Below are 24,869 nucleotides of genomic sequence, written 5' to 3'. Positions count from 1 at the left end.
AGACATTGTTTGGTACAAACTAGTATGACAAATTGTATACATTTTGTAGTAAGTACAAAGTTATCTTTGCAAATAACTTGAACCTTGTGGGACGAAAATAAGTGGATAAAGTTTGTACATGAATTGTGCACTATTTAGCTGATTGTCTAATGTTAGTGCGTCGTTGGGCATTTATTTGTATTAAAGATTTATGTACACAGAAGGCACTAGGAGGATTATAGTTGTACGGACTTTTTTTTTTGACGTGACTTAGTGTAGATTTGCCGCAGATGGCATTAACTACTTGGCCGGACAAATGGGGAGCGCTGAAGGCTCTCACCCGGTACAAGATTTAAGACAACAGGCCTGAGGGTGCCCAGTTGGGCGCGAACATCGGCTCAGGGCGTCGTCTGAGAGGAAAAATATTTGAAAGAATTAATCGACTCTAGTGGGTCGATAGCGATAAGCGCTGATTGAGGGAAGTTGTAAGGCCGGAAATCGGGAATATGTAAGAAACGCGCCACTGTGGACAACAATCTTACATCACGCCTGTATCCCCGAGATTAGTTTATTAATACTACCCTAAGTCCCATGTAATAAGGGGATAACCTATTGGCATTAACCGGGCATAAATCTGGGATTCAAACTCATAATAAACACTGAATCAATAAATACAAATGTCCAACGACTGAAGTCCTTAAAGAGAGTTCCACGAAGCTTCTTAGCATAGAATAAGAATAATACTAGGCACCTATAGAACGGTAACTCTCCTCCCCGTATCGGGTGCCAATCTCACCCCCTCTGGGTCTAACTTTAGTCTTATAAGCCGTAAGCCGCTTAAGAGTAAGATGGAAAGCGAACTTTATCTCACTCGCACGCACGCGGTATGATTGAGATATTCGTATAAAGTGTCCGCGGCGCTAAAGGCAAACTTAGGTAAGTCTTAACCCAACCAGCAAACCCCACCATTGAATTACTATTAAGTATAAAATAGTTTATTGGTTATTTTACAATTACAATACTTAATTAACAAACAATTTTACATTACAGGTAACTAATAAAAGTTTTAAATACTACCACCTAATTTGCACTGACATGACATTGTGTGCCTACTTAATCTATACGATAAAGAGGTTGCGGTACGTAAGGTTTTTTTTAGTGGTTACAACGCAACATTCCCCCTTTCGCCAACCCATCGTAACTATAAATTCTAACTAAGACCAATCAAGTTTTCTCCGGGACACCCCGAAGAAGGGCGTGTCGTAAGCGTCGAAGTAGCGCCGCACGCGCCGGTCGCCGCGCGCATGACGCATCACCACTTGCTGCAGTTGCTCGGCTATTTCCGCCGTGGATTCACTCAGGGTCACCTCGCGTGTGAAGCCCAGGAAAGACGACCGCTCTGACTCTAGCACGTCACATTGCTGTTGGATAACACCATGTTGGTTTCTTAAAGCTATTGGCATAGAAGAAAGAATACTTGTCTACGTCATAAAGCGGTAACCCTCTGCCCCGCACCAATTCGTATTGGGCACCGAGCTAGATTTACCTCACCCCCTCTGGGTCTTACTTTAGTCTAAACGGCCATAAGCCGCAAAGGAGTACCTTTCTTGCGAGATAGTGTGCACGCTCCCTCGCGTCTATCTCGCTCGCATTTATAAAATAGGTAAGGCAGCACACGGTAAGATTTTTGTATAGAGTGTCCGGTGTAGTAGAATCGCATACCTAATCATCTTAGGCATTTAAGCGCAGTAAGAGACGGTGCTGGGTCCCGGGGCGGATTTTTTTTTTGTAATGCTACTTCAATTCTACGTACTGTTATAACAGAATGTTTTCTTTTCGCGTTTATGTACATTGCACTGATTATTTCCGACTTCGTTTTTACTGTGGGACGTGGCAGAACCCCCTCCAATACCCCCTCCGGATGATAGAGAGGATGTCTGTGCCCAGCAGAGGGTCTTGTATAGGCTGTTTATGTTACTGAGTTAGCATCCCAGTTAAGATGCGTAGAGAACGACGCAATGTCTCCACAGATATTTCCAGAACAAAACCCCCCCTTTACAATGATGGCGAAATATATTGAGGGGTTCAACACCCAAATGTAAATCAATATACCCCGCGACTTGACATTTCAAGTTTCAAGTTTAGCTTCATTAAGCTAAACTTTCGGTTTTTTTTTAATCTAATTAATACAGAAACTTTCGTGCTTCGGAAGGCACGTTATCCGTAGCCGTTGGTCCCGGTTACTAATACTGATGTAAGCATGTAGTTGTTACATGAGCCATGTCAGGGGCCTTTGGCGGCTCAATAATCCACACAATAAGAAGAATACAGAAAGTTTACTTACGACTCCAGAAAGAATGGCACCAAGTTTAAATATTAAAACAATCCATAGAAAATACATTGTTCAGATTAAAAACTACATTATTCGAAAAAAATAAATCATAACAAATTCCTGCATTTCTATTGCAATATAAAAATTGAATTAAATTCTGCTAGCGCTCTGTAGAAATCGGAAATAACGCAATAAATATGCAATCAGAATTTTATAGAGTTTAAAAAAACAACTAAAATAATGGGCGATAACATTTATTTACAAAAATACTGGGTATAACTTTAAATAAAAATAGCCAAGTTTGTATTCGCGTTGTAAAAATTGGTCGTTATACAAACAAGTATTGCTATTAGACAAGTACAATGAAATCAATATACAATAAAAAATAATTTAGGTATAGCTTCTAATAAAGTGTCGAAGATACATAAAACCTTAAAACGTTTTTCAAATGAAAATATTCTCTTTTTATTTCTCTGGAAAAACGCTCTTACTGTAAATTCATTACAGCCTTTTCACACATACACTATTGCTTAGACTTCGTATAACAAAACCCCATTCACAACAGCATAACATCTACCAAAACAACAACATTCGTTGCACACAATGGCTAATCGACGTTCAAGCCCATCAAATTCCCTGTATTTGTTAATTATCAATGCATGTGCTGAAGAAATGAGGAGTCAACTGACATTTTCTCAGGAATGCCGTATTTTGAGCTGCACTTATGCACTACAATGTATTACGGATTCAATAACGAACACGAACATAAATGCGCTGTAAAAACGTTCATATTATGATCGAATGTATGTTTAAAAACCCTTGTATGATTCCGGTCATAACTGTCAACGTAAGCATTTTTAAAATTTATTGTCTATAAGCTCATTTTGAACCATTGGGCATTGGGAATTCTAAGTTTGGAATTTCGTATCGAAGGAATAAAATGAAATATAAAATAAATCACAGCAAACTCTGCGTGGCAACCGCGCTGCGTGCGGCGCGAATCATATCGCGGGTTTCAATCAATAGACACAGCGAATGCTATCTACATGGATATACATCGTACGGCTATTGGTCAAGGCCTCAGGCCGCGGCAAGGTTGCTGTGTTGCGAGGCCTGGCATCCATATAAACTTTAAAAATTCTGGTAAGTGGCAAACGGCCCCCAATGTTGTGCGTAGATGGCTTGCGATAATAGTATACGTGTGAAAAGTGACTTACACTATGTAACTAAGCTATTTCACGTTCAAGATTGAACTGTGAGCAAAGTGTTAGCGTACTGGAACTCCGGGCTGTTCTCATATTCTGACATGTCCAGAGCCACCTCGCAGCTTTCACGAACCACACGGCGAGAGTCGTCTAAGTACCTGCAATAAATTAACAATGAATGAATATACTCATAATCATAATAGATTTGAAATTCGTAAATTCACGTGCCCCTCATAAAATAAAATGTAGTGTACGCCGTCACTATTCGTATGCTGTTGTTGGGATACAAAACTCACTTGACTGAAATCACTTTGTACTTACATAAAATATATTGTATAAATATATCTAAAATAAATTATTTTCTTTATAATACAAATGGAAGTTGATTGAGGTGTTTGTTCCCATTGTATCAATGAATTGACTAGACGCCTACAATAATGCACTATAGTCTCTAAGTCTTCTTTTATTTCAGGGTTACAAAAGTAGTAGTCACTTAGGCTGGTATTTATAAACTAATCTCAGCTGAGACTGCCCTCAAGATCATGCTCAAGTCCCTGTTTCTATATAACAACTGTCACATTGACTTGGTCTTGAGGGCAGTCTCAAAGATGAGATTAGTTTATTAATACCACCCTAAGTCCATCTTGTGATGGATTACTAACTAGCCCAATTGATCATTAAGTTTCATTTTTTTATTATGTATATTTGCTATATCTACAATCAGTGTCTCTTTTTTTACTGCAAATTTGTTAAGAGCAAAATTTCATTCAACATCATTAAGTTAAAAAATGATACCTTTTCAAAACCTCGATGCACTCATCAGTGGCAATAGACCCCAGTGCCTCTGCAGCCTCATGGCGAACCATCTCATGCTCGGCAATATCCTCCAATGTTGCCTTCAGGAATGGTACGCTACGTTCATCCTGCATCTGGCCGAAGATGAAGGCTACCTCATGCCTGAACAGGGCACTACTTGCTTTCAATCCTGAAAATATTAATTAAGTTGATATATACAGTGTCTCATACCTACCATATTATTACTACAGACTAGCCTAAAAAGCTGTTTATTTTAAATGTAGGATTATCAGAAAATACTTATTGATTTGAAAGTCATAATAATATATGTAAGGTGTATAAATAAGTAAGTAGTTAAGAGGAATGTAGTTGTGAATTTCAGACAACTTAAAATAAACAATAAAAAAACTAAAAATAAAGAATCTCACCTTCACCCAATGCATTAATACTTTCAGTTGTACCCAAGTTCCTCAAACTGAACATAGCTCTGTACCTATCAAAGAGTGTTTTAGTTTCATCCATTAGAGTTTTTCTTAGGCTCTCTATGTCACTGTCTGAGCTCGGAGGGGCAGGGTCTACTGAAGTGTAAAGACTTTTGGACAGATTCTGTTCATTTGTGCTGTCATTGGCCACCCAGTTGAGTCTTTGCAGTGCTATCTGACAGGTCTCTGCTACCTCCACCGCTGGGTCATTCTGATACTTTTCCAGGATTTCACGAAGGTTAGGGTCTCCGATTGCACCTAGGGCTTCACCTGAAACATAAGTTATTAATATTAAAGGATTCTGTCATTGATACTAGTAGTCGAACAAAGTAATTAAAATCTTGTAATTAAAGAGGTGTGTTATGAGTTGCATGAAACATAAATACCGTCTTAGGGAAAATTATAGCAGTATAGATTAATAAAATAAAAAATATTTTCTGTGTTGTAAGTGAAGCGGTAATCTAATAAGATTTAAATCTGACAATAGAAAAACATGATTCTGAATATTAGTTTTGCTTTATGAATCATTAAATATGTAAGCAGGCATTAAATATTAACTTGTTCTTAGTATTTAACAGAGTAATGCACACTATCAAACCCTATCAGGTACGTGAGGAGTAAAAATCAAAGATAAAACCATGTGAAACATACCGGCCTCATGTCGCACGATAGGGTCTTGCTCCTTGTCTTCTAACACGCTCCTCAGGATCGGGATAGCTCTTTTATCTTGCATTTGACCCAAGCAGTACGCTAGTTCATGTTTCAACAACACTGATTCATCAGTAAAGCATTCACTAATACACTGAATGGCAGCTTCTCCACCCAAGTTTCTTAACGTGAAAAGTGCCCTGAAACGCTCCTTCATAGGCCTGGACGGGTCGTTCAGGACTTTCCCAATATTTTTTATTGCGTCCTCGCTAATGTTCACCATGGTAAGATATTATAAATCGAGTACAATTCTACAAATTCAAACACGTACGAAGCAAGTAACAAAAGACAATCGAATCGACCACATGCGAGTGACAGTTTGACAGTGACAGACAAAACAATGAGTGACGTTTGTATATTCTTCGTTCGGATACACCCACGTGTATTTTTGCCCACAAAGGGGTGACCAGCTATAATGCGTGATAATATCACAAATTCACAGTTCCTTAATTTTGTTGGAACTTTCCAGCTTTTTAGTTGTATGTGTTCTTTAAATTGCCACAAAAAAAAACATGCCATTGAGCCACATTTTATGACATGACTTATTGTAATGAGATACTTTCCAGGCTATGTTTCCCAAAAAAATATATAGATGGTGCTATACAGTGTTTCCTTCATTTAACCTTCTAATTTCGTGGATAACAGAGATACGCATAATAATATATTATTTTGTTTTTGGTCCTGATATCAGGGGTTAAAAATTGAAGCAATTCAGGTAAAAAACTACTGTTAAGTATATGCGCAAATGCCAAATTACAATATTGTTTTTTTATTTAGATGAAAATGATTCAGTGCTTTGCCATGCCCCACTATGTTATTCGTAAACGATTTATTTATTTTAATAACTAATCCTAAGTTTTCGGCATTCTCAGCCGAAAACGTAGTAATCTAGCAACTCTGACATGAATATTTCGCTGGCGTTCGGATACGTAAACGTAAGTATGATATCCATGGTGTATGGATTAAAAATGTTCAAAATACGCATTTCAATAAGCATGCTGTAATAAATATTCTATAGTAGAAACTCGTAAGCATGGTCCATAATATTTACTCTTTCCAAGTCTAGTATATATTACACTGGAAGTACGTTGAACTCAGGGATAAACGAAAATCGTGCGTTACTTTTAAAGGAGAATGGGCGAATCTGGTCCAAGAACCTCCACTGATGAGACTTATATGTAATGAAAGCTTATGCTTTCTCTATGATTCTGGTAAAGTTCTATCAGATTCTGTCCCGGGGTTCTTTTTTTACGGCCATGTTTGTCCTGGCTAAAAATGTGATAAAATACAGTGAGAGCTAAAATCGGCTCAAGATTTGTTGCTGGATAACTAAGTCTACATAAATAATTATGTATCATATTGTATATCATTTTAAAGAGGATCTTTTCCAGAATCCGAAACATAAAAAAAAAACAAAAAATGTCTTTATGTAAGCGAATTATAGTCAATTTGCATCTGCAGCGCCATTGTTTCTCGGTAGCTAAGTTCAAGTTTCATGCCTTTTACACCTTCCAAAAGTATCTTACCGATTTTTTTTATATTGCTTCCGGAATTTGATCTGAGTGATAATAACAAGAAAAATAAATAGACACCTCTCCGATAGAGACCGCCTAAGCTATTGCCTATTGCAAGAAATCGTTATCATTAGCAAGTCATTACGGTATTGCATATTATAAGCTTATCATTCACTATTTAACTAAGTCTATATACATAATTATATTATATATCATAATGTATATCAATTTTAAAGGGGAAGGTTATCAGAATCAGAAACACAAATAAAAAAATGCATTAAGTATGTAAACAACTTTTAGCCAACTCACGTCCGTAGCACCATTTTTTTCAGCAGCTACGTACGAGTTTCGCGCCTTCCAACTTTCCAAAGAAGCCCAATCATTTTTTCCTTCTTCTGATATTGCATTCTTAACCTGACAAGTGACAACAACAAGAAATAAAATAGATACCATTCCGATAGAGGCCGCGTAAGCTATGGACCTATTGCAAGATAACGTACTCAAAGGCTAGTCATTATAATCCAACAGACGTAACATGATTAGAATGCGGGAGGACGCAAATGTAGTATGTTTTCTTTCACCACAATCTTGTTTTATTAATCCAGGCTTATATCTTGTCTTATAAACAATGCCGAATGGTACAACAAACGTATCGTAAACGTAAGGTTGCCTGGTAGTAATTGCTACCTTGGCAATAAAGCCGCCTTTTGCACCAGTTATTGCCTGAACTTGTTTAATAAATGTGTTTCTTTTGTATACAATAGAGTCATTGTATTGCATCTTGATTAGAATGACTTATTTCTTGTTTCTCTTTCTCTCGTACTAAGCTGTATACTGTTAGTGTTAAAGAGACACATATTTTGTCTCTTTCGCATAAGGCGATGTACTACATTTCCGTCCCGCCGCATTCTAATCATGTTACGTCTGTTGGATTATAATGACTAGCCTTTGAGTACGTTATCTTGCAATAGGTACATAGCTTACGCGGCCTCTACAGGAATGGTATCTATTTTATTTCTTCTTATTTTTTTTTTCTTTGTTGTCACTTGTCAGGTTAAGAATGCAATATCAGAAGAAGGAAAAAATGATTGGGCTCCTTTGGAAAGATTGGAAGGCGCGAAACTCGTACGTAGCTGCTGAGAAAAATGGTGCTACGGACGTGAGTCTGTTGGCTAAAGGTCGTTTACATAATGCATTTTTTTTATTTGTGTTTCTGATTCTGATAACCTTCCCCTTTAAAATTGATATACATTATGATATATAATATAATTATGTATATAGACTTAGTTAAATAGTTTTTCGACATCAAATCCTGAGGTGATTTTGCAGTCCACTACTGTACACTCAGGACAAACATGGCCGTAAAAAAAACCCTAGGACAGAGTTTGATAGAACTTTGCCAGAATCATAGGACAAGTATAAGCTATCATTACATGCAAGTCTCACCAGTGGAGGTTCTTGGACCAAGTTCCAAGTTGCTGATAAGCTTATATGCAATACCGTAATGACTTGCTAATGATGACGATTTCTTGCAATAGGCAATAGCTTAGGCGGTCTCTATCGGAGAGGTGTCTATTTATTTTTCTTGTTATTATCACTCAGATCAAATTCCGGAAGCAATATAAAAAAAATCGGTAAGATACTTTTGGAAGGGGTAAAAGGCATGAAACTTGAACTTAGCTACCGAGAAACAATGGCGCTGCAGATATAAATTGACTATAATTCGCTTACAAAAAGATTTTTTTTGTTTTTTTTTATGTTTCGGATTCTGGAAAAGATCCTCTTTAAAATGATATACAATATGATACATAATTATTTATGTAGACTTAGTTATCCAGCAACAAATCTTGAGTCGATTTTAGCTCCCACTGTATTTTATCACATTTTTAGCCAGGACAAACATGGCCGTAAAAAAAGAACCCCGGGACAGAATCTGATAGAACTTTACCAGAATCATAGGGAAAGCATAAGCTTTCATTACATATAAGTCTCATCAGTGGAGGTTCTTGGACCAAGTTTCATACAAAAGTGCCCATTGTCATTTGCAAATCACCCCATCTCCCGAGCACGATGTAATTAGGTAACGTCGACGAATCTGCAGTTAAACGGACTCACTTTTAATTAAGTACTATCTAATGTTACTGGAATAATGTGACTGTGAACCAGAAATATCTACCTAATGACTATTCTGGAATACGTTTACTGGAATAGGCACATTCAAATGCTGGTTCACATTATTTGAGTTGAACTGGAAAGCTAGGTACTGGACTTCACTATCTAGTCTACGCCTAACTTCTCTAACATCACTCTAGCTTGGCGTTGCCTGGTAGGCAAGTAAGTACTAAATAGGTAGGTAAGTATGTAAGAACCTAAATGCCGTCATGCACCATTTAGAGCTTAGGGGCCGACCATAAAATAGGCAAGGCGATTGTGATGATTTTACTACCCCCTCCACCCTAAGTGAGAATCCTAATCTCACGTGAGATTTTGCTAAATGCGTATTTTCATTGTAAATTACTTATATTTCCGTTCTTGGCTAACAATTGAGGAGCTATAGTGATTTCTTTGGCGTACACATTCTTAAACTCACAAAGGAGTGTCCCACGAATGCGCAGTAGAAGTTAATTGCAAATTAAAATACGGCATCTTCCATTCTTTTATTCCAGGAATAAAACAAAAGAAATCAAATCGTCACATACTTACTTATTGAAATAAGAATTATCTCGCAATTTTAACGTGATGGCTTCGGAAAGAAAATAGGTAAAGTACATTATGTTTACGTGGGTTACGTAACCTGTGTCTCACGTGGGGTAGATTCATTCAGTTCGACTCCTCTCCACCCTGATCACCTCTTTATGGACGCCCCTTACGTGAAAGGTTATCAAGGCATTTCAATCCCCAAACTAAAGCTAGGTAATATTTTCGCTAGCCGACCTTTTCAGCGGTTCGAGTCAAAAGCCATCTGCGACTTAATAATACAGATATACAACGACTTATTGGGTACCTAAGTAGGTACTTGATAAACTTGATTTATTAACGTATTGACAATACCAATCTACATCTAACCTTGCGTCTGCGTATAAATTTTGGCTTTATGCAAATAAGCATTGTAAATCAGTCAGTAGGTAGGCATATCTTTTGAATTCTAGTGAGCATCCGTAAACAATCAAATTGATGTAGGTATTTAGGTAGGTACCTACTTATTTATTTATAGGCTAATTATTCAATGCATGTGGTTAATAGTCAAATATACTTCAGTGTTTATATCATAATATTATTATAAGCTCACGACTAAGTACAGACTTATAAACTATGTATCTCAAGTGGGGTACTCAACAAATAGGCTAGTTTCTAGTCAAATCAGTTAGGTACTTTTTACTAAACATCACAACACGAAATTAGTATGGTATTTGAATAAAGAAACAGACTGTAACGTCAAAGAAAAACGTGATAAAATGTCGGACTTATTCTAATTCATAAATAAGTTAAATAGAAAAAAAGTTTTTCGTTTGTGTTAGATCTGTCTTTACTTAGTAATCAGGATTTCAGAATTTATCTTGAATCTAGTACACGACCCAAAGCTTGGAATGATCACGCTTTTCATCCCGATTCCCTTATCATATAAGTTAAAAAGTAGGTACGTATATGTATAGGATGTTTATATCCAGGCGAGAGCGTTCGGCGCACCCTATATGTCCGGCCAAGTACTTAATGCCATAAGAGCCAAGCCAAAGTCACGTGGAAAAAAATACAAAATATGTTTATGTAAAAGATTGACTTAGAGGTGTTGAAATATTTATTAGGCATGCTCATTCAAGTACTTAGCTACCTATTTGTCGTGCATTTAATATTAGGTGTTCGACAAATAGATTGTAATCTGTGATTCAATTGATTCAATCAAATACCAACCTACGTCGAGACTGATTTTGGTGAATACATTTATATATGTTATTCATAGATAAGTTGGTACATACCTATCTACATTTAATATTATATATTTTATATAAATACCTATTTATATATGATTGATGAATGGGGAAAAAACAAAGTAAGTAGGTATGTAAAAACGAACTTACCGAAGCATATGGAATTCAATTGTCTCTGCGTCCCCCGGTGGGAAATAGGCGTGATTAAATTACTATCGTATTATTGTCGTGATAGATATTGTAAACCCTCTAAGTAGGTACCTACCTATTTAGTCAAAGTTAGGTAGGTATTTAATTTTGAATAACAGTTTATTATTTTTATATTCGTTATCACTTGCCGATATCGTACAAGACTTTTTAAACCAACTTCATATAAACGAGTTTATCCATTTGACCCGTAATGTAGTGTATGTATGTAATATTGCTGGAATTGCATTATACCTACTTATATCTATATAGGTACCTACGTATGTACCTACATGTTACTTTATATTTCGCGAGAGTATGTATGGCTAATGTTATGGGCGATAGGCTGATCCCTTATCACCATAAGGTTCATCATATCCATCTTTGGACTTCGTATCAACAGTGGCTGCAAGTTGTCTTTGATTACTTGTGGCTCTGCCCACCCAATTAGGGATTACGGGCGTGAGTTTATGTATGTATGTATGTATGTATAATTAAAACACGTTAATAGGTATGTGTGTTATATAGTATGTATGCATGTATACATATTTGACGAGTTCATCTATGGCCCCGATTCCAGCAGATAGGTACCTACATCCTAATTTTATTTTCAGTTAATACCTACCCGTCATTTTCTTATCCACCGCAAAGGAAAGAGACGGATGATTGTGAACTGTTAATTTTAAAATTAATGAATAACCCGGGCGAGTAAAATACGCATCTTGCTCATAAGCAATGCAACCCGTTTGATGTGTGCTGTCAACTTAATTCTGCGAGTTATTGTCCAATATAAAATTTTGGAAGGGTTTTTAAATTTCTACCTAAAGGAAATTGACGTCTAGTCCATAAATTTTATACCTGTCGATTTTGTTGAGGGCAGTTGAAAAATCAACTGCTAAGAAAATGACAGGTATAACTTAAAATAAAATTAGATGGTGTGTACAGGAATTAGCATTAATATACGATCAGCAATCACCAATCAGCAATCGGAATCAGCATTATTATAATTTACATCTACTTAGGTAAAAAAAAACAATAATTTTATTAAGGTGCCAAAACCAAAATCATCTTCAGCTGACAAGCGAGCGATCGGCCTAACACAATAGTGGTGCTAATTCCTGTAAATACCATCTAATTTTATTTTAAGTTATATCTGTCATTTTCTTATCCGCCGAAAAGGAAAGGGACGGGTAATCGACAAGCATAAAATTTATGGAACACACGTCAATTTTAAGCACAAATCTAAACCAACCGTCTAAAAATTTTACATCAGTCAATAATCCAAAGACCTTGTATAGAATAGACGGAGCATATTTAAGACGAAAGAAAAACATAGGTTTTGTCTTTCGCACTCATGTGAGCCGTCATAAGTTAAAAAGAGATAAATATACTATCGTCGTAACGTCTTTTGTACTCGTGTAGCGGGTTTGTTATAGAAACGTACCTATAGTATATGTTTTTGTATCAGAACCACTAGTGCCGTTCCATGTCTTTATCGACATTATTATTGGCTAAATATTTCATGTTAGTCCAAGATCTAAAAAAATATACATTACAAATTGAATGATTAATTAAATACAGAAATAACGACCTAGTATCCATACCTGGGTGGGTAGAACCACAAGTAAATTAGTTAAAACGATACCTATTTGTACCCTGATAGAAAGATACCTAAGAAGAACCGTACGTTGCGGTGACAGATTCAGAACCACTTATTCAACGTAATTATCATGGACAAACTTGTTAAAGGTCAATTTATCATTTTTGAATCTATGTCATTTCGCAAGGTGTTATGGCCGAGGAGGTCGAGGACGGTCCATCTAGTCCACATATACTATAGTATCATTTAAATACGACATTGCGGCCACCCTTTGGTTGCTATAAATCACATACCTACCCTTTTATAAAAATTAAATACACGTTTTTCATTGACTTGACCGGAAATCGAATCGGCTCTCGATACAAGAAGTAGACGACCTTCTAGTATATTTCGGGGATTATCTCAATGCGATTAAAGAATAAAAGCAAATACTTCTTTATAAGATTTTTATTCAATATAGTTAGAATACAATGACTACGAAGCACTGAACAATTCCGACTTTTGGTGATAAAAAAAAATATTTCCTCTTGTTCACTTTCTTTAGAAGTGTATAGTGTCGGCTCTGGTCGTTATAACTTTACCTGCAAGAATGGCACATATTAACGTGGAGCACACAAATACACAAGCATTGCATGTTTACACATTGCACATAGAAGGAATAATCACAGGTAATTACAAAAATAGTTATTCATACTAATTATTTATAGAAGGAATAATCACAGGTAATTACCAAAATAGTTATTCATACTAATTATTTTGTGCAATAGAGAATATTTGTATTGTATTGAAATATTTTTTCCATGCTAATGTAGAATACAAAAACGAAATAGCTGCAAATTTATCTATAAACTTATAACTAAACTTAAACTCACCTTATGTGAGATATGTGAGTGAATATTGTTGGTACTGCATCTCTATGTAATATTTTTGTTTGGTATCCTGCTCGATAGAAAGCAAGATACATCGAAATGTAATTAGCACAGGCTTAAATAAGGAGAAGGCGTCCTTCAGAAGAGAGAATTATCTCGTTTCATGGTCTGAATCTAATTGTTTCTTAATTTCTTGTTTCGTAAATTAGGATATTTAGGAAATCTGGAAAATACAATATCTTTATGTAATCTTCATCCAAATCGGAAACAGGTCGAAAAATAAATTAAACGTGAATAGAATAACGCAACATGTAGATGTTACATTCAAACATAATATTATGTTATCGATATCAAAGGACAACACTACTTATAATACTTTGGGTACATAATCTGTCAAAGCTGATTAACGTAAAATGTGAAATCAATTATTTGTACAAATGTGACGGCTTTGCTGAAAATATGCGTCTGCATCGTGTTTAGGGCTCAATAAACTTTACAAAAACCAGACCAGGTAATGTATTTCTTGCACACAAACATGTATTATGTGGTCGATAACTTACCCATGGTGAGACATTGTTTGATCGTTCTCCATTATAACACCCATTCTACTCTCACAACCCATAGCTACGCAAGCCATGGTTCATAATGAATAACTATTTCACAGATTGTTTATATAAAAAGTTAAAATAATGTCCCAAAACACCAAAAAACTAACGGCAGGTTTGGTATCCAGCTGACTACCACAACATCTCAAAACGGTAAACACTGACGTTCTAGACAGCGGTGTTTGTCTATGTTTGTTTCTTTTTTCCACAGAGATTGTTGCCATAGGGAAGAAAGAGAGCTGTGATAGTTTGATCGTCACTCTAAAATATTATCCGTCTATTCTATACAAGGTCTTTGCAATAATCCGACACGTTCATTTACTCATTCTTCCTAAAATTAAGAGCTGTGAATCATCCGTCCCTTTCCTTTTCGACGGATATGAAAATGACAGATATAACTTAAAATAAAATTAGACGGTGTCTCCAGGAATCGGGGCCAGTGTGAACTTATTGTATGTAAATTTTTGTATAACATTTGAAATAAATAATTAGGTAGGTTGACTACGTTATTCGAAACATGGTATAAGAAGACCAGGTATGCTCAATCCTATGACAAGCCGCCATTGCTAGCCCATTGATGACATAATTGTTACCATCTAGTATCTCCAACATTCCATGGACGCGAATTTTAATAATGAAAATTAAGAGAATTAGTGACTAATGTATTAATTACTATTATTTGTCACGTATACAAAAATCATTAAAACTGTACGTAAACCTTTTATTAAAAGTACAAAATTTCCTTGCAAAGTGTTAGGGTTCGTAATGTTTATTTAATTAATTAATTATTATTAGATTATATAACTTAATAACAGACGGAATAAAGTCGTGAATCTGTGTCACGACTTTATTATTTTTAATTTGTAACTGGCATATTATTTCATTTGTTTTTATTTTGATTTCTTCTTTTTCGAACGGGAACGCTTTCCCGCTTTTTTGAAAAGGCGGTGACGTGGAATTTTGTTCGGTTGCGGTAATCTGTTATGAAGAGTTGAAGAGTTAACATTGTTGATGAAAATATAACATTATTCAAGAGAATTGCGGAATTGTTTGATTACGACGAGCACCTCCCCACCTGAGAGCAGTAGTATTATCACAAAAGTCAATTTAAAAATTTATTTTTTACAAAAGGGCAACGCAAGCTCGGATGACGTCAGCTGGACTAACCTTGAAAATGCTAGCTGTCAGTTTTAAGCATACCTGGTCTTCTTATACCATGATTCGAATATAATCATAGACTAATGGAACTAATACGATAACCGTTTACCATTGAATGCGAGTAGAGGGCCGTTATTAATGTGCTGTAGAAGGTACGTGCAAGGATTAGTATTCGCTCGCCGTAACACCGAAGCTACCTAACATTAGGTATTGTCCTCAGAATACTAAGCTCATATCTACTATAGCAACTCGTGTGGAACTCGAATATCTATTACATAACTAGTATAACATACATAGTATAACATACATAGTATCACGCCTGTGTCCCCGAAGCGGTAAGCGAAGGTGTGTATACTTTACACACCCACTCTTCGTCAGCTTTGTTTAAGTCCCATATAACAGGAGGCGAGCCTATTGCCATTAACCGGGCACATATAATATCCTGGAAACCGCCATCAATAATCTATGATCCAAATATCTATGACACAAACTCATAAATTCGATATCAATATATGTAAAAATATCCATCTTAGGAAGAATATAATTATGTAGAGTCACTGCGACATAGCGAGGAGAACCGATGGCCGCTGGGGCGGAAGGGTTCTGGAATGGCGACCACGTGTCGGACGACGCTCAATGGGTAGGCCCGCTACAAGGTGGACCGACGATCTGGTGAAGGTCGCGGGAAGCCGATGGATGAGGGCAGCGCGGGACCGATCGTCGTGGAGATCCTTGTGGGAGGCCTATGCCCAGCAGTCGGCGTCGTACGGCTGATGATTATGATGAGAGTCACTGCGGATCTTAATAGTTCATCAGATCTCTTTATTCATAGCTACACTTTGAATCAACATTTTTTACATAACGAATGTCTCATCTGCCTACAACTACTGTACGTAATTCATTATATTCAAAATTTTATGAGTGGGACAAACATCAAAACGACGTTATTTTACAAAATAGGTAAGTATGTAAGTACTTAATAAAGAATCAACATTAAAATACTAAGGTTAGCGAAACCATAGAGCAACACGGGCTGACGGATCGGAAATTGGAATACATCATATTTTCAAGATTTTTGGCGGGAACGGAAACGGGCCGTCCCGTTTCCGCTCTTGCTTTCTTCATTGAATAATCTAAATAATTAATACGAAGTGGTGTTTTGTGGTTAATGATCGCATTAAGTTAGTCGGAAAACAATCGCGACAGTGTTATTATATCGGAATATTCAATAAACAAAGTATACCTATCTATTTTCGCTTCGTGCCAAAAAGCCGCTTCATAACTCGAAAGTTTATGCGGACTTTTGAGTTAATTTATTTGCGGTTCGGAGTAGGAGTCTGCTCCGAGAGTGGAGGCGTAGGTTTCATCATTCATTGTCATCACCTTTCATCATTTCATTAATCATCATCAAGAAAAAAATACATAAGTCATGGCTGTATAGGCATAGTTCCCTGTGCCTTGCCCTTCGGGGAATACCAAACAAACAACAATCATATTTTCATGTTGGCAGTTAAGTATACAGCAAGTTGACATACTTACATGTCATTTTTTTCTGGTAATTAAACATAAAATATTTTTAAATCGTAGGAGAGCATTGAAGTCAACGACTCTTCGTTATACAAACATGACAATCATAATGATGATGGTATCAGGAACGAATTTAGGGGGAGGACGTAGTTATGGTACCCTAATTGACGGTGACGAAATGATCTGAGAACTACCTTCAACAAAACATACACCACTCTGTAATAATAAGTCAACGTGGGGAAGACCGGCATAAGCGGAACTTCATACACTTACGAGTTTGGTGCCATAAAGCCCTCTATTAGCAGATTTCTCGGCACGAATGCACGTAAATCTCTTCGAAGATATTAATATTCAAGCTATTAGCAGTAACAGCTATAATAAAATTAATAAAACTGAGTAGCTGTCCCATCTGTGCATCAAGTATAAGAGCATTAAAATAGGAGGTGTATTTATTGACCTAACAACAAAAACAAAAAGTTTAGAACGAAAAGACACAAACAAGACAATAAGAGTAGAGAAGAGAAAGCGGTTAGAGAGAGAGAGACAATGGAGAAAGAGATAAGAGTGGACTGGGAGGTAAGAAAAGCACAGCCCAAACACTCCGTGCAAAAACTCGTTCTTTGAGTTGCCGCAATCCGTGAGTGTAGCGATTATCTACGCCCGTTGTTCCCTTACTCCCGGCTTAAAAAAGACTAAAGTGGCCGCCATCGGGGGGTGAGGTAAATTAATTTCGCTCCAATCTCATATAGGGGCGGGATGGAGAATGTCCCATCTATGCATAGCATTATTGTTTATTCTATTTTCAAGGGTTAAGAATTACGATGAATTAATTTATCTTTTTATATAAGTAAACAAGTGTAGTGCGTTGTGGTGCCTGAAAATTTATAACTTGATCCGCGCCTGTTTAGTAGTTATCATTATCAATGCGATTGTCACTCGATGCGCGCGCGCATGGTCCGGACAATAGGTCATTAGTAGATCATTATCTATACTAAATTGCCTGGTCAAACTCTTTAGGGGGCTGCACATATGTTTAATAATTACAAAGTTTACTAACGAATTTCAAATTGTTTTCGTACGAACAATACAATTGTGTGATGTTAAATTAAGTACCTAAACGAAAGAGAAGGATTACATTCAGAGCCTTGTTTTGTCGATGATAATTCAGCATTCTTGCAGGTCAAACAGGTAAGTACTTAGGTAGGTATTCATATTTTAAGGTTGGAACGCTACAAATCTGCATTCCAAAACCTTAAACACAAAATTGCTCAACAAACTGAGATAAGTAACAAATTAAAACTATTCTTTAAACATTTATAAATCGTATATATTTTATTCACATCTTGAAAACTAAGCATTAAAAAAACTTTTTACAAAAGTAGTTAAATCTTTTTTCAAATATTTATCAGTATTAAATGTTTATGAACTTATGAAATAGTTTTTATTCAAATTCAGTAAAAACACTGGTTGAAATTCTCAAAAAAAATCACAATATTAATGTCATATAATAATTTAGAAGAATACAATATTTTTTACTTATTTTTAATAAGGAATTTATTTGAAATACTTAAAGAATTATTTTCGGGCAAGGTGAGTATCGATACGAAGGAGATTTTACACGTCCCTATAATACTCTGAGCTAAATTCGTCTAAAGTGCTGTAAATCGACTTTAGGTACTATGTTCTGTGCAATTAAACGCTAGAAATGCTTCAGTTTTGAAACTTCGTGTGCACGTGGTAAAGTCACGTACCTACAATGTGACTTTGTAATAGGTAAGTAGGTAGTTAATTCCAAAACAATGGAGAGTGCAGTGTCGAAAGCCAGGTGTTTGAGTTATTTGCATCTCTTCCAGTTTCATAATAATAATAATAATTTGAGTGCTTTTAAATTTGTTTATATACTTATAATACATTATATAATCACGCGGGAACGTTTTAAGCCAAATACAAGTAACAGAACTAGCGAACAGCACCGTGTGTAATATTACACGAACCATTCGGAGCCACTTTTGACCCCCTCATAATTCAAAAACTATTTCACAATATGAAAACTAGCCAAGTTAGACTTTAGGCTATAGGTATTATCTTAAGTTACAACAAATTATATATTTTGTTGTTATGAATAAATTGTAGCACTGACCATTGAACTTGGCACCCTTTAGATGTCACTTCTTTTGTCGTTGAAGTCAACAACCAAGGCATAGTTATACCATAATATTGAACTTGGCTCTCATTTCACATTTATGTTTTTTTTTATTTATTTGGGAAATTTACAGCGTCTTAATAGTATTACAAAAACTAAAGTACTTATATAAATTGGAAGGCCATTACAAACTTCCACATAAATTTTGTTGAGTACTTATAAATATAAACGGAGGAAAATCATTACAGCGCCATCTATTATTATTGTTGGGGACCGTAGCCTGGAGAGGCCCTTATTGTAGTTGAATGAAAGAAAGAAAGAAAAAGAAAGAAAGAAACATTTATTACTTCCGGACATCACAGACACAGACAGACAGGTACATTACATTTAACACAGGACAGAAACCACACGGAAATCAATAAGTACACAGACAAAAATAAATAAAAAAAATATCAAAAACAAAAAGAAAAGCAAACCAAAATCATAAAAACAATAATAATAAAACTAAGTATTCTAAATGAATGGAATGTATTTGTTTATGTACTTTTTGTGTCTAATAAAAAGGTCTTCTTTCTTTAGTAATCCCGTGATAATAGCACTTGCAACAGTGTCGTATTACATAGATATTAAGGAACGCAATGCCGATCTCGCAAGATCTCGTCCAATTTTTCGAGATCAATCTCGAAGCATAATATGACGAGATCTGATTCAAGATTGACGGGATTGAGCGAATCTCCTTGTAAAAAAGGTTTATGTTTTCTTTAAAAAAAAAAACTTCTTTTGTTTTAATTAACCTCACTATCACATTCAAGCAGTTTGCAGCTATCGTAAGTTTACATTTTTTTCTGAACTAGACGAGATCACAAACTTTTCGGGATCTCGAATTTACGATCTTGAATCGGGATTGTATTCCCTAGTAAGTATTGTATATTCTGTTCCATAAAATATTTTTTTAATAAACATGATAATAATTATTATTTGTAATGCGAATCCGACTCCCTGACCTCCTTACACTACTTAACATGCACGATGACTCGTTTGTTTGTCAAAATATTACGAAAGTATGTTTGTCTTATTTTATTACGAGACGTATTCGGAAAAATGATCAACAAAAATATCGCGTAATAGCTTCTCGAAAAACAAAATGCTAATACGTCGTAATAATGAGATTGCTAATATACCTTTCAACTTGGTAATGATATTATTAAAATCGAAAGGAATATCATCAACGGAAAACAAACAACCTATCAATGCCGAGGTTTGTCTGATACCGACCCCGCCAGCTTGGGCGATGTTTTCCCTTTTTCAGCGCTTACCTGTCGCTCGATTGATTCTTAATTAAAACACATAATAACGAGATCTTACCGCGTTTAAACCAGGGATATGAGACATTTCGACACTGTTGCAAGTGCCATGATCACGGGATAACTGATGAGATTGGAGTGGTTTAAGCGCGGTAAGAACCCGTTATTACTTATGTTGGCAACCCCGATGTTGATTAGTCGATTAGCGCCATCTATGGAACGACGAATGAATGACTAGAAAAATGGAGGGGCCGGGTGACGTTCCGAGGTTATAAAACTGGGCGACACTGGCCGGCGGCCTCCTATTTTTCCGACTGAACTGGACTTGAGCTGTGTCTTTTGTGTAATATTAGATTAATAAATAAAAGAAGTCCAAATTATACTGTTTTCTTACTGAATATTACAATAGTTGTTTACATCAGAAGTGTTTCGAATCCTCGCTTACACAATGGGTAAACATAGTAAGCATAATAAAGGAAAAAAATCCCGGAAAAGACCACGCTCGAGCTCTAGCTCTAGTAGCTCGAGTAGTACGACCAGCAGCGGCTCCAGTGGGCGTGGGGCTCGGACTCCGTCACCTCCACCGCCAAGAAGGAAGTCAAAGGTATCACGTAGAGCTGATACCGGTAACGTGAGTGCTAACTCGTTTACTTTAAACAGTATTATTCCGGAGTTTGAACCCTTGAAAGATGACGTGAATGCATGGCTTAGTATTATTCAATCGTACGCTTCTACCTTCGATTGGTCCGACGAAATGACACGCTATCAAGCATTGAACAAGTTGAAAGGTTCCGCCAGGGTCTGGTACGAATCGTTGCTGCGTACCGAAGTGGGCTGGCCTTCGTGGAAATGGCGTGATTGGAAACGAAAAATCTATAGGAGTTTCCAAATTCATCGTAATATGTTTGACCTTTTAAAGGAAATTATCGAGAAAAAACCATCCGAAAACCAATCCCTGTACGAATTTTATTTCGACCAAAAGTGTAAAATCGACCGGTTGTCGTTGAATTTTTCTGAACTGGATATTATTTCGATAATAGTCGGCAATATTGGGGATAACGGCATAGGAGCTTCGATCGAAGCGAGTAATTTCGTATCGTGTGATAATCTTGCCAGTTTTTTGCACGGACGTGTTTATAAATCCAAAACTATAAAACAATTGAACACTAGTGTACGTGATAGTCAAACTAAACCCGTTCAGCAAACACAAAATTCTATACCTCAAACAAGTACGTCATATAGTCTGACAAGTAGTAGTACCAACTCAGTCGCGGCTTCGCGGTCGGTTCCATTCGGTCAAGACACAAGTCAAGTCAATCGTAAACAAATCAAGTGTTATATATGTGGTGGTAATCACAAACGAGCTAATTGTGAGTCTAATAAGTGCAATTTCTGCGGGAAAAGAGGTCATTCAGAAACGGTTTGTTTTCACAAAAAGAATTTGGAGAAACCTGACACCAAAGAAGAAACTAAATTTATAACTTCTTTTTCGGATTCGCGAAAAAAGTTTCTAAAGAAAATATCTTTAAACGAACAGTTTGACAGTGAAGCGTTTATTGATACCGGGAGTAGCTGTTCATTAATATCGGAAGCATTAGTAAACAAACATTGTCTACAAAATGTTTTGCTACCCACCCCCATTGTGTTGCAAGGTTTTTCCAAAGACAGTTGTAAAAACATCACACACAAAATAATTGCTAACTTGAGTTTAGATTCTGTGTTTTTGACTGACGTTGACTTTTATATTATTGATGATTTAGTGGATTGTGACATATTGATCGGAAGAAATGTGACCGAGCGGCCAGATTTGACGTATTCACGGGTAGGTGATAAATTACAATTCGATTATGCCGAATTATTTAATCAGTTTTGTAATACTGTTTCGGAATTGGAGATTGACGCGCAATTATATCAAAACGAGCTGGCGACACTGTTTAGAAAATATCGAGACTGTGTTGCAACGAATGTAAGTGAATTGGGTAAAGTTAAGGGACACTCGATGGAAATTAACTTGTCCACTTCTCAACCTGTACAGTGCAGACCATACAGGTCTTCATATGCCGATAGAAAAACGATTAGGGAAATGATTAGTGAATTGTTAGAGAATGGTATTATACAAGAAAGTAAGTCGCCTTATGCCAGTCCAGCTCTTTTGGTAAATAAAAAGAACGGTGAAAAAAGATTATGTATAGATTATCGATTGTTAAATAAAGTAACGATTAAGGATAAATATCCGATGCCTCGCATAGAAGACCTTGTGGACCGCCTTCAGGGGTATAAGTGTTTTACTAGCCTCGATTTAAAAAGTGGTTATTATCAAATCATGATGCACCCGGACTCTGTAGGAAAAACCGCATTTACCACTGAAGACGGGCACTACGAGTTTTTAAGACTCCCTTTTGGTTTAGCAAATGCTCCATCCTGCTTTCAACAGATGATGAACAAGGCATTAGGGAACTTGAGATTTGAAAATGTTTTACTTTATTTAGACGATGTTTATTTGGCAACCGAAACTGTGGAAGAAAATTTAAAATTGTTAGAACAGGTTTTGCAAATATTTAGAGAAAACGGTTTAACTTTAAACTTAAAGAAATGTCATTTCCTCAAAAGTGAAATTGAATTTTTGGGTTATAAAATAAAGCAGGATTGTGTCATGCCAAATAACACCAAATTGGAGGCTGTTAGGAATTTTCCCAGGCCCAAGACGGTTCACCAACTACGGCAGTTTGTGGGCTTAATAAGCTATTTTCGCAAGTTTATAAAAAATTGTGCTATGCTTTCTGCACCACTCACAAAACTGCTAAAGAAGGAAGCCGTTTGGGCATGGAACGCGACACACGAGGATGCTTTTCACACCTTGAAGGAGAAGCTTACGTCTGAAAGTGTTTTGGCTATATTCGATCCAAATAAAGAAAGTATACTTTATACAGACGCTAGCAGAGAAGGTGTGGCAGGTATCCTCATGCAACGTACAGAAGAAGGTGAAAAACCTGTGCACTATTACAGTCGGCAAACGACAGATGATGAAAAAAAATACCATTCTTTCGAACTAGAACTGTTAGCCATCGTGTGTTCCCTACAAAAGTTTCGTTTATATTTGTTGGGTTCTACGTTTAAGATTGTGACAGATTGTAATGCTGTCCGTTATGCCATTTCAAAAAAGGAGATTATTCCTCGAATAGCACGATCAGTTTTGGCAACTCAAGAGTTTTCTTTTGAGATTGTGCACAGGGAAGGCTCACGCATGCTTCATGTAGATGCGCTGAGCCGGAACCCTGTGCCCTCGGGAGAAAAATCTGAGACCGAATTAATAATGACGATCACGGAGGCAGACTGGCTGTTGACGGTACAGTTGCAGGATTGTGACATACAAAACCTTAAAAATATTTTGGAATCAGGACAGGCCGACGATAATAGAGAAATATTTGATAAATATGAACTATTAGGGGGTAAAGTATACAGAAAAACGTCACGAGGTCGTCGATGGGTAGTACCAAAAAGTTGCATATGGCAAATAATCAAGTGTAACCACGACGACATCGGACATTTTTCTGTTGATAAGACGGTGGAACGTATCGGGCTTCTTTACTGGTTTAAACGGATGCGACATGTAGTAAAAAAATATATTCGGAACTGTTTAAATTGCATTTATTTTAAAAATAAAGGTGGACCAAAGGAGGGCGAGTTATATCCGTTGCCAAAATATGCACAACCAATTCATACACTACATATTGATCATTTAGGCCCGTTTGTACAAACTAAAAACAAAAATAAATACTTATTAGTAATAGTAGACGCGTTCACAAAATTTACATTTATATCGGCGGTTAAAACAACTAAAACAAGTGCAGTCATTAAAGAATTAGAAATTATATCTAAAATATTCGGCAATACTAGAAGACTTATATGCGATGCAGGTTCTTGTTTTACTTCTAGTGAATTCACGCAATATTGTCAAAACCGAAATATACGTGTACATACGGTGGCGACGGGTATGCCTCGTTCAAACGGGCAAGTCGAGCGTTTTAATAAAACTATTTTGGAGGCTCTTAAAACTTGTGGTGCTAATACGGACGAAGATAGGTGGGACGAATACGTAAAACCTTTACAACAAGGGTTGAATAGTACAATACATAGGACAACCAAGACAGTACCCAGTGAAGTGTTTTTTGGGTATAGACTAAGAACGGATGGTGATAGTTTGGCACCGGAACTTGATAGTGATGCGTGTTTATTGGACGTAACAGGGTTGCGTAAGATGGCTAATGATAATATTAAGGCTAGTGCAGAAGTACAGAAGCAATATTTTGACAAATTAAGGACAAAGGCAAAGAAATACTCCGAAGGTGATTTAGTACTAGTCAAAATACAAAGCCAAAATAATGACGGAAAGAGTCGGAAGCTACTTCCTATTTTCAAAGGTCCGTTTCAAGTAAAAAAGGTTCTTGGATTCGATAGATATGAGGTGACGGATGTCAAAGGTAGCAGTAGACGAAAGTACACTGGTATATCAGCCGCAGAAAATATGAAACCATG

The 24,869-nt window shown here is 36.4% G+C and overlaps 2 protein-coding genes across 2 annotated transcripts in view; one reads left to right on the top strand and one right to left on the bottom strand.

Moving 5' to 3' along the window:
* The window catches only part of LOC126368984 (globin), a 168,125-nt gene that overhangs the window by 110,964 nt on the left and 32,292 nt on the right, over positions 1–24,869 (top strand). The gene's annotated exons all lie outside the window — the stretch shown is intronic.
* Positions 2,550–5,846, bottom strand: LOC126368966 (deoxyhypusine hydroxylase). Its single transcript, XM_050013233.1, has 4 exons — positions 5,445–5,846; positions 4,740–5,063; positions 4,312–4,501; positions 2,550–3,674 (listed from the first exon to the last, which is right to left on the bottom strand). Exons 1-4 carry the CDS (start codon positions 5,722–5,724, stop codon positions 3,554–3,556), a joined length of 915 nt encoding a protein of 304 aa, XP_049869190.1. The 5' UTR covers positions 5,725–5,846; the 3' UTR covers positions 2,550–3,553.

The sequence above is a fragment of the Pectinophora gossypiella genome, chromosome 8 (genome assembly GCF_024362695.1).
Source record: "Pectinophora gossypiella chromosome 8, ilPecGoss1.1, whole genome shotgun sequence".
In the NCBI taxonomy this organism is placed as follows: Eukaryota; Metazoa; Arthropoda; class Insecta; order Lepidoptera; family Gelechiidae; genus Pectinophora; species Pectinophora gossypiella.
This window is presented reverse-complemented; position numbering and strand designations above follow the sequence as displayed.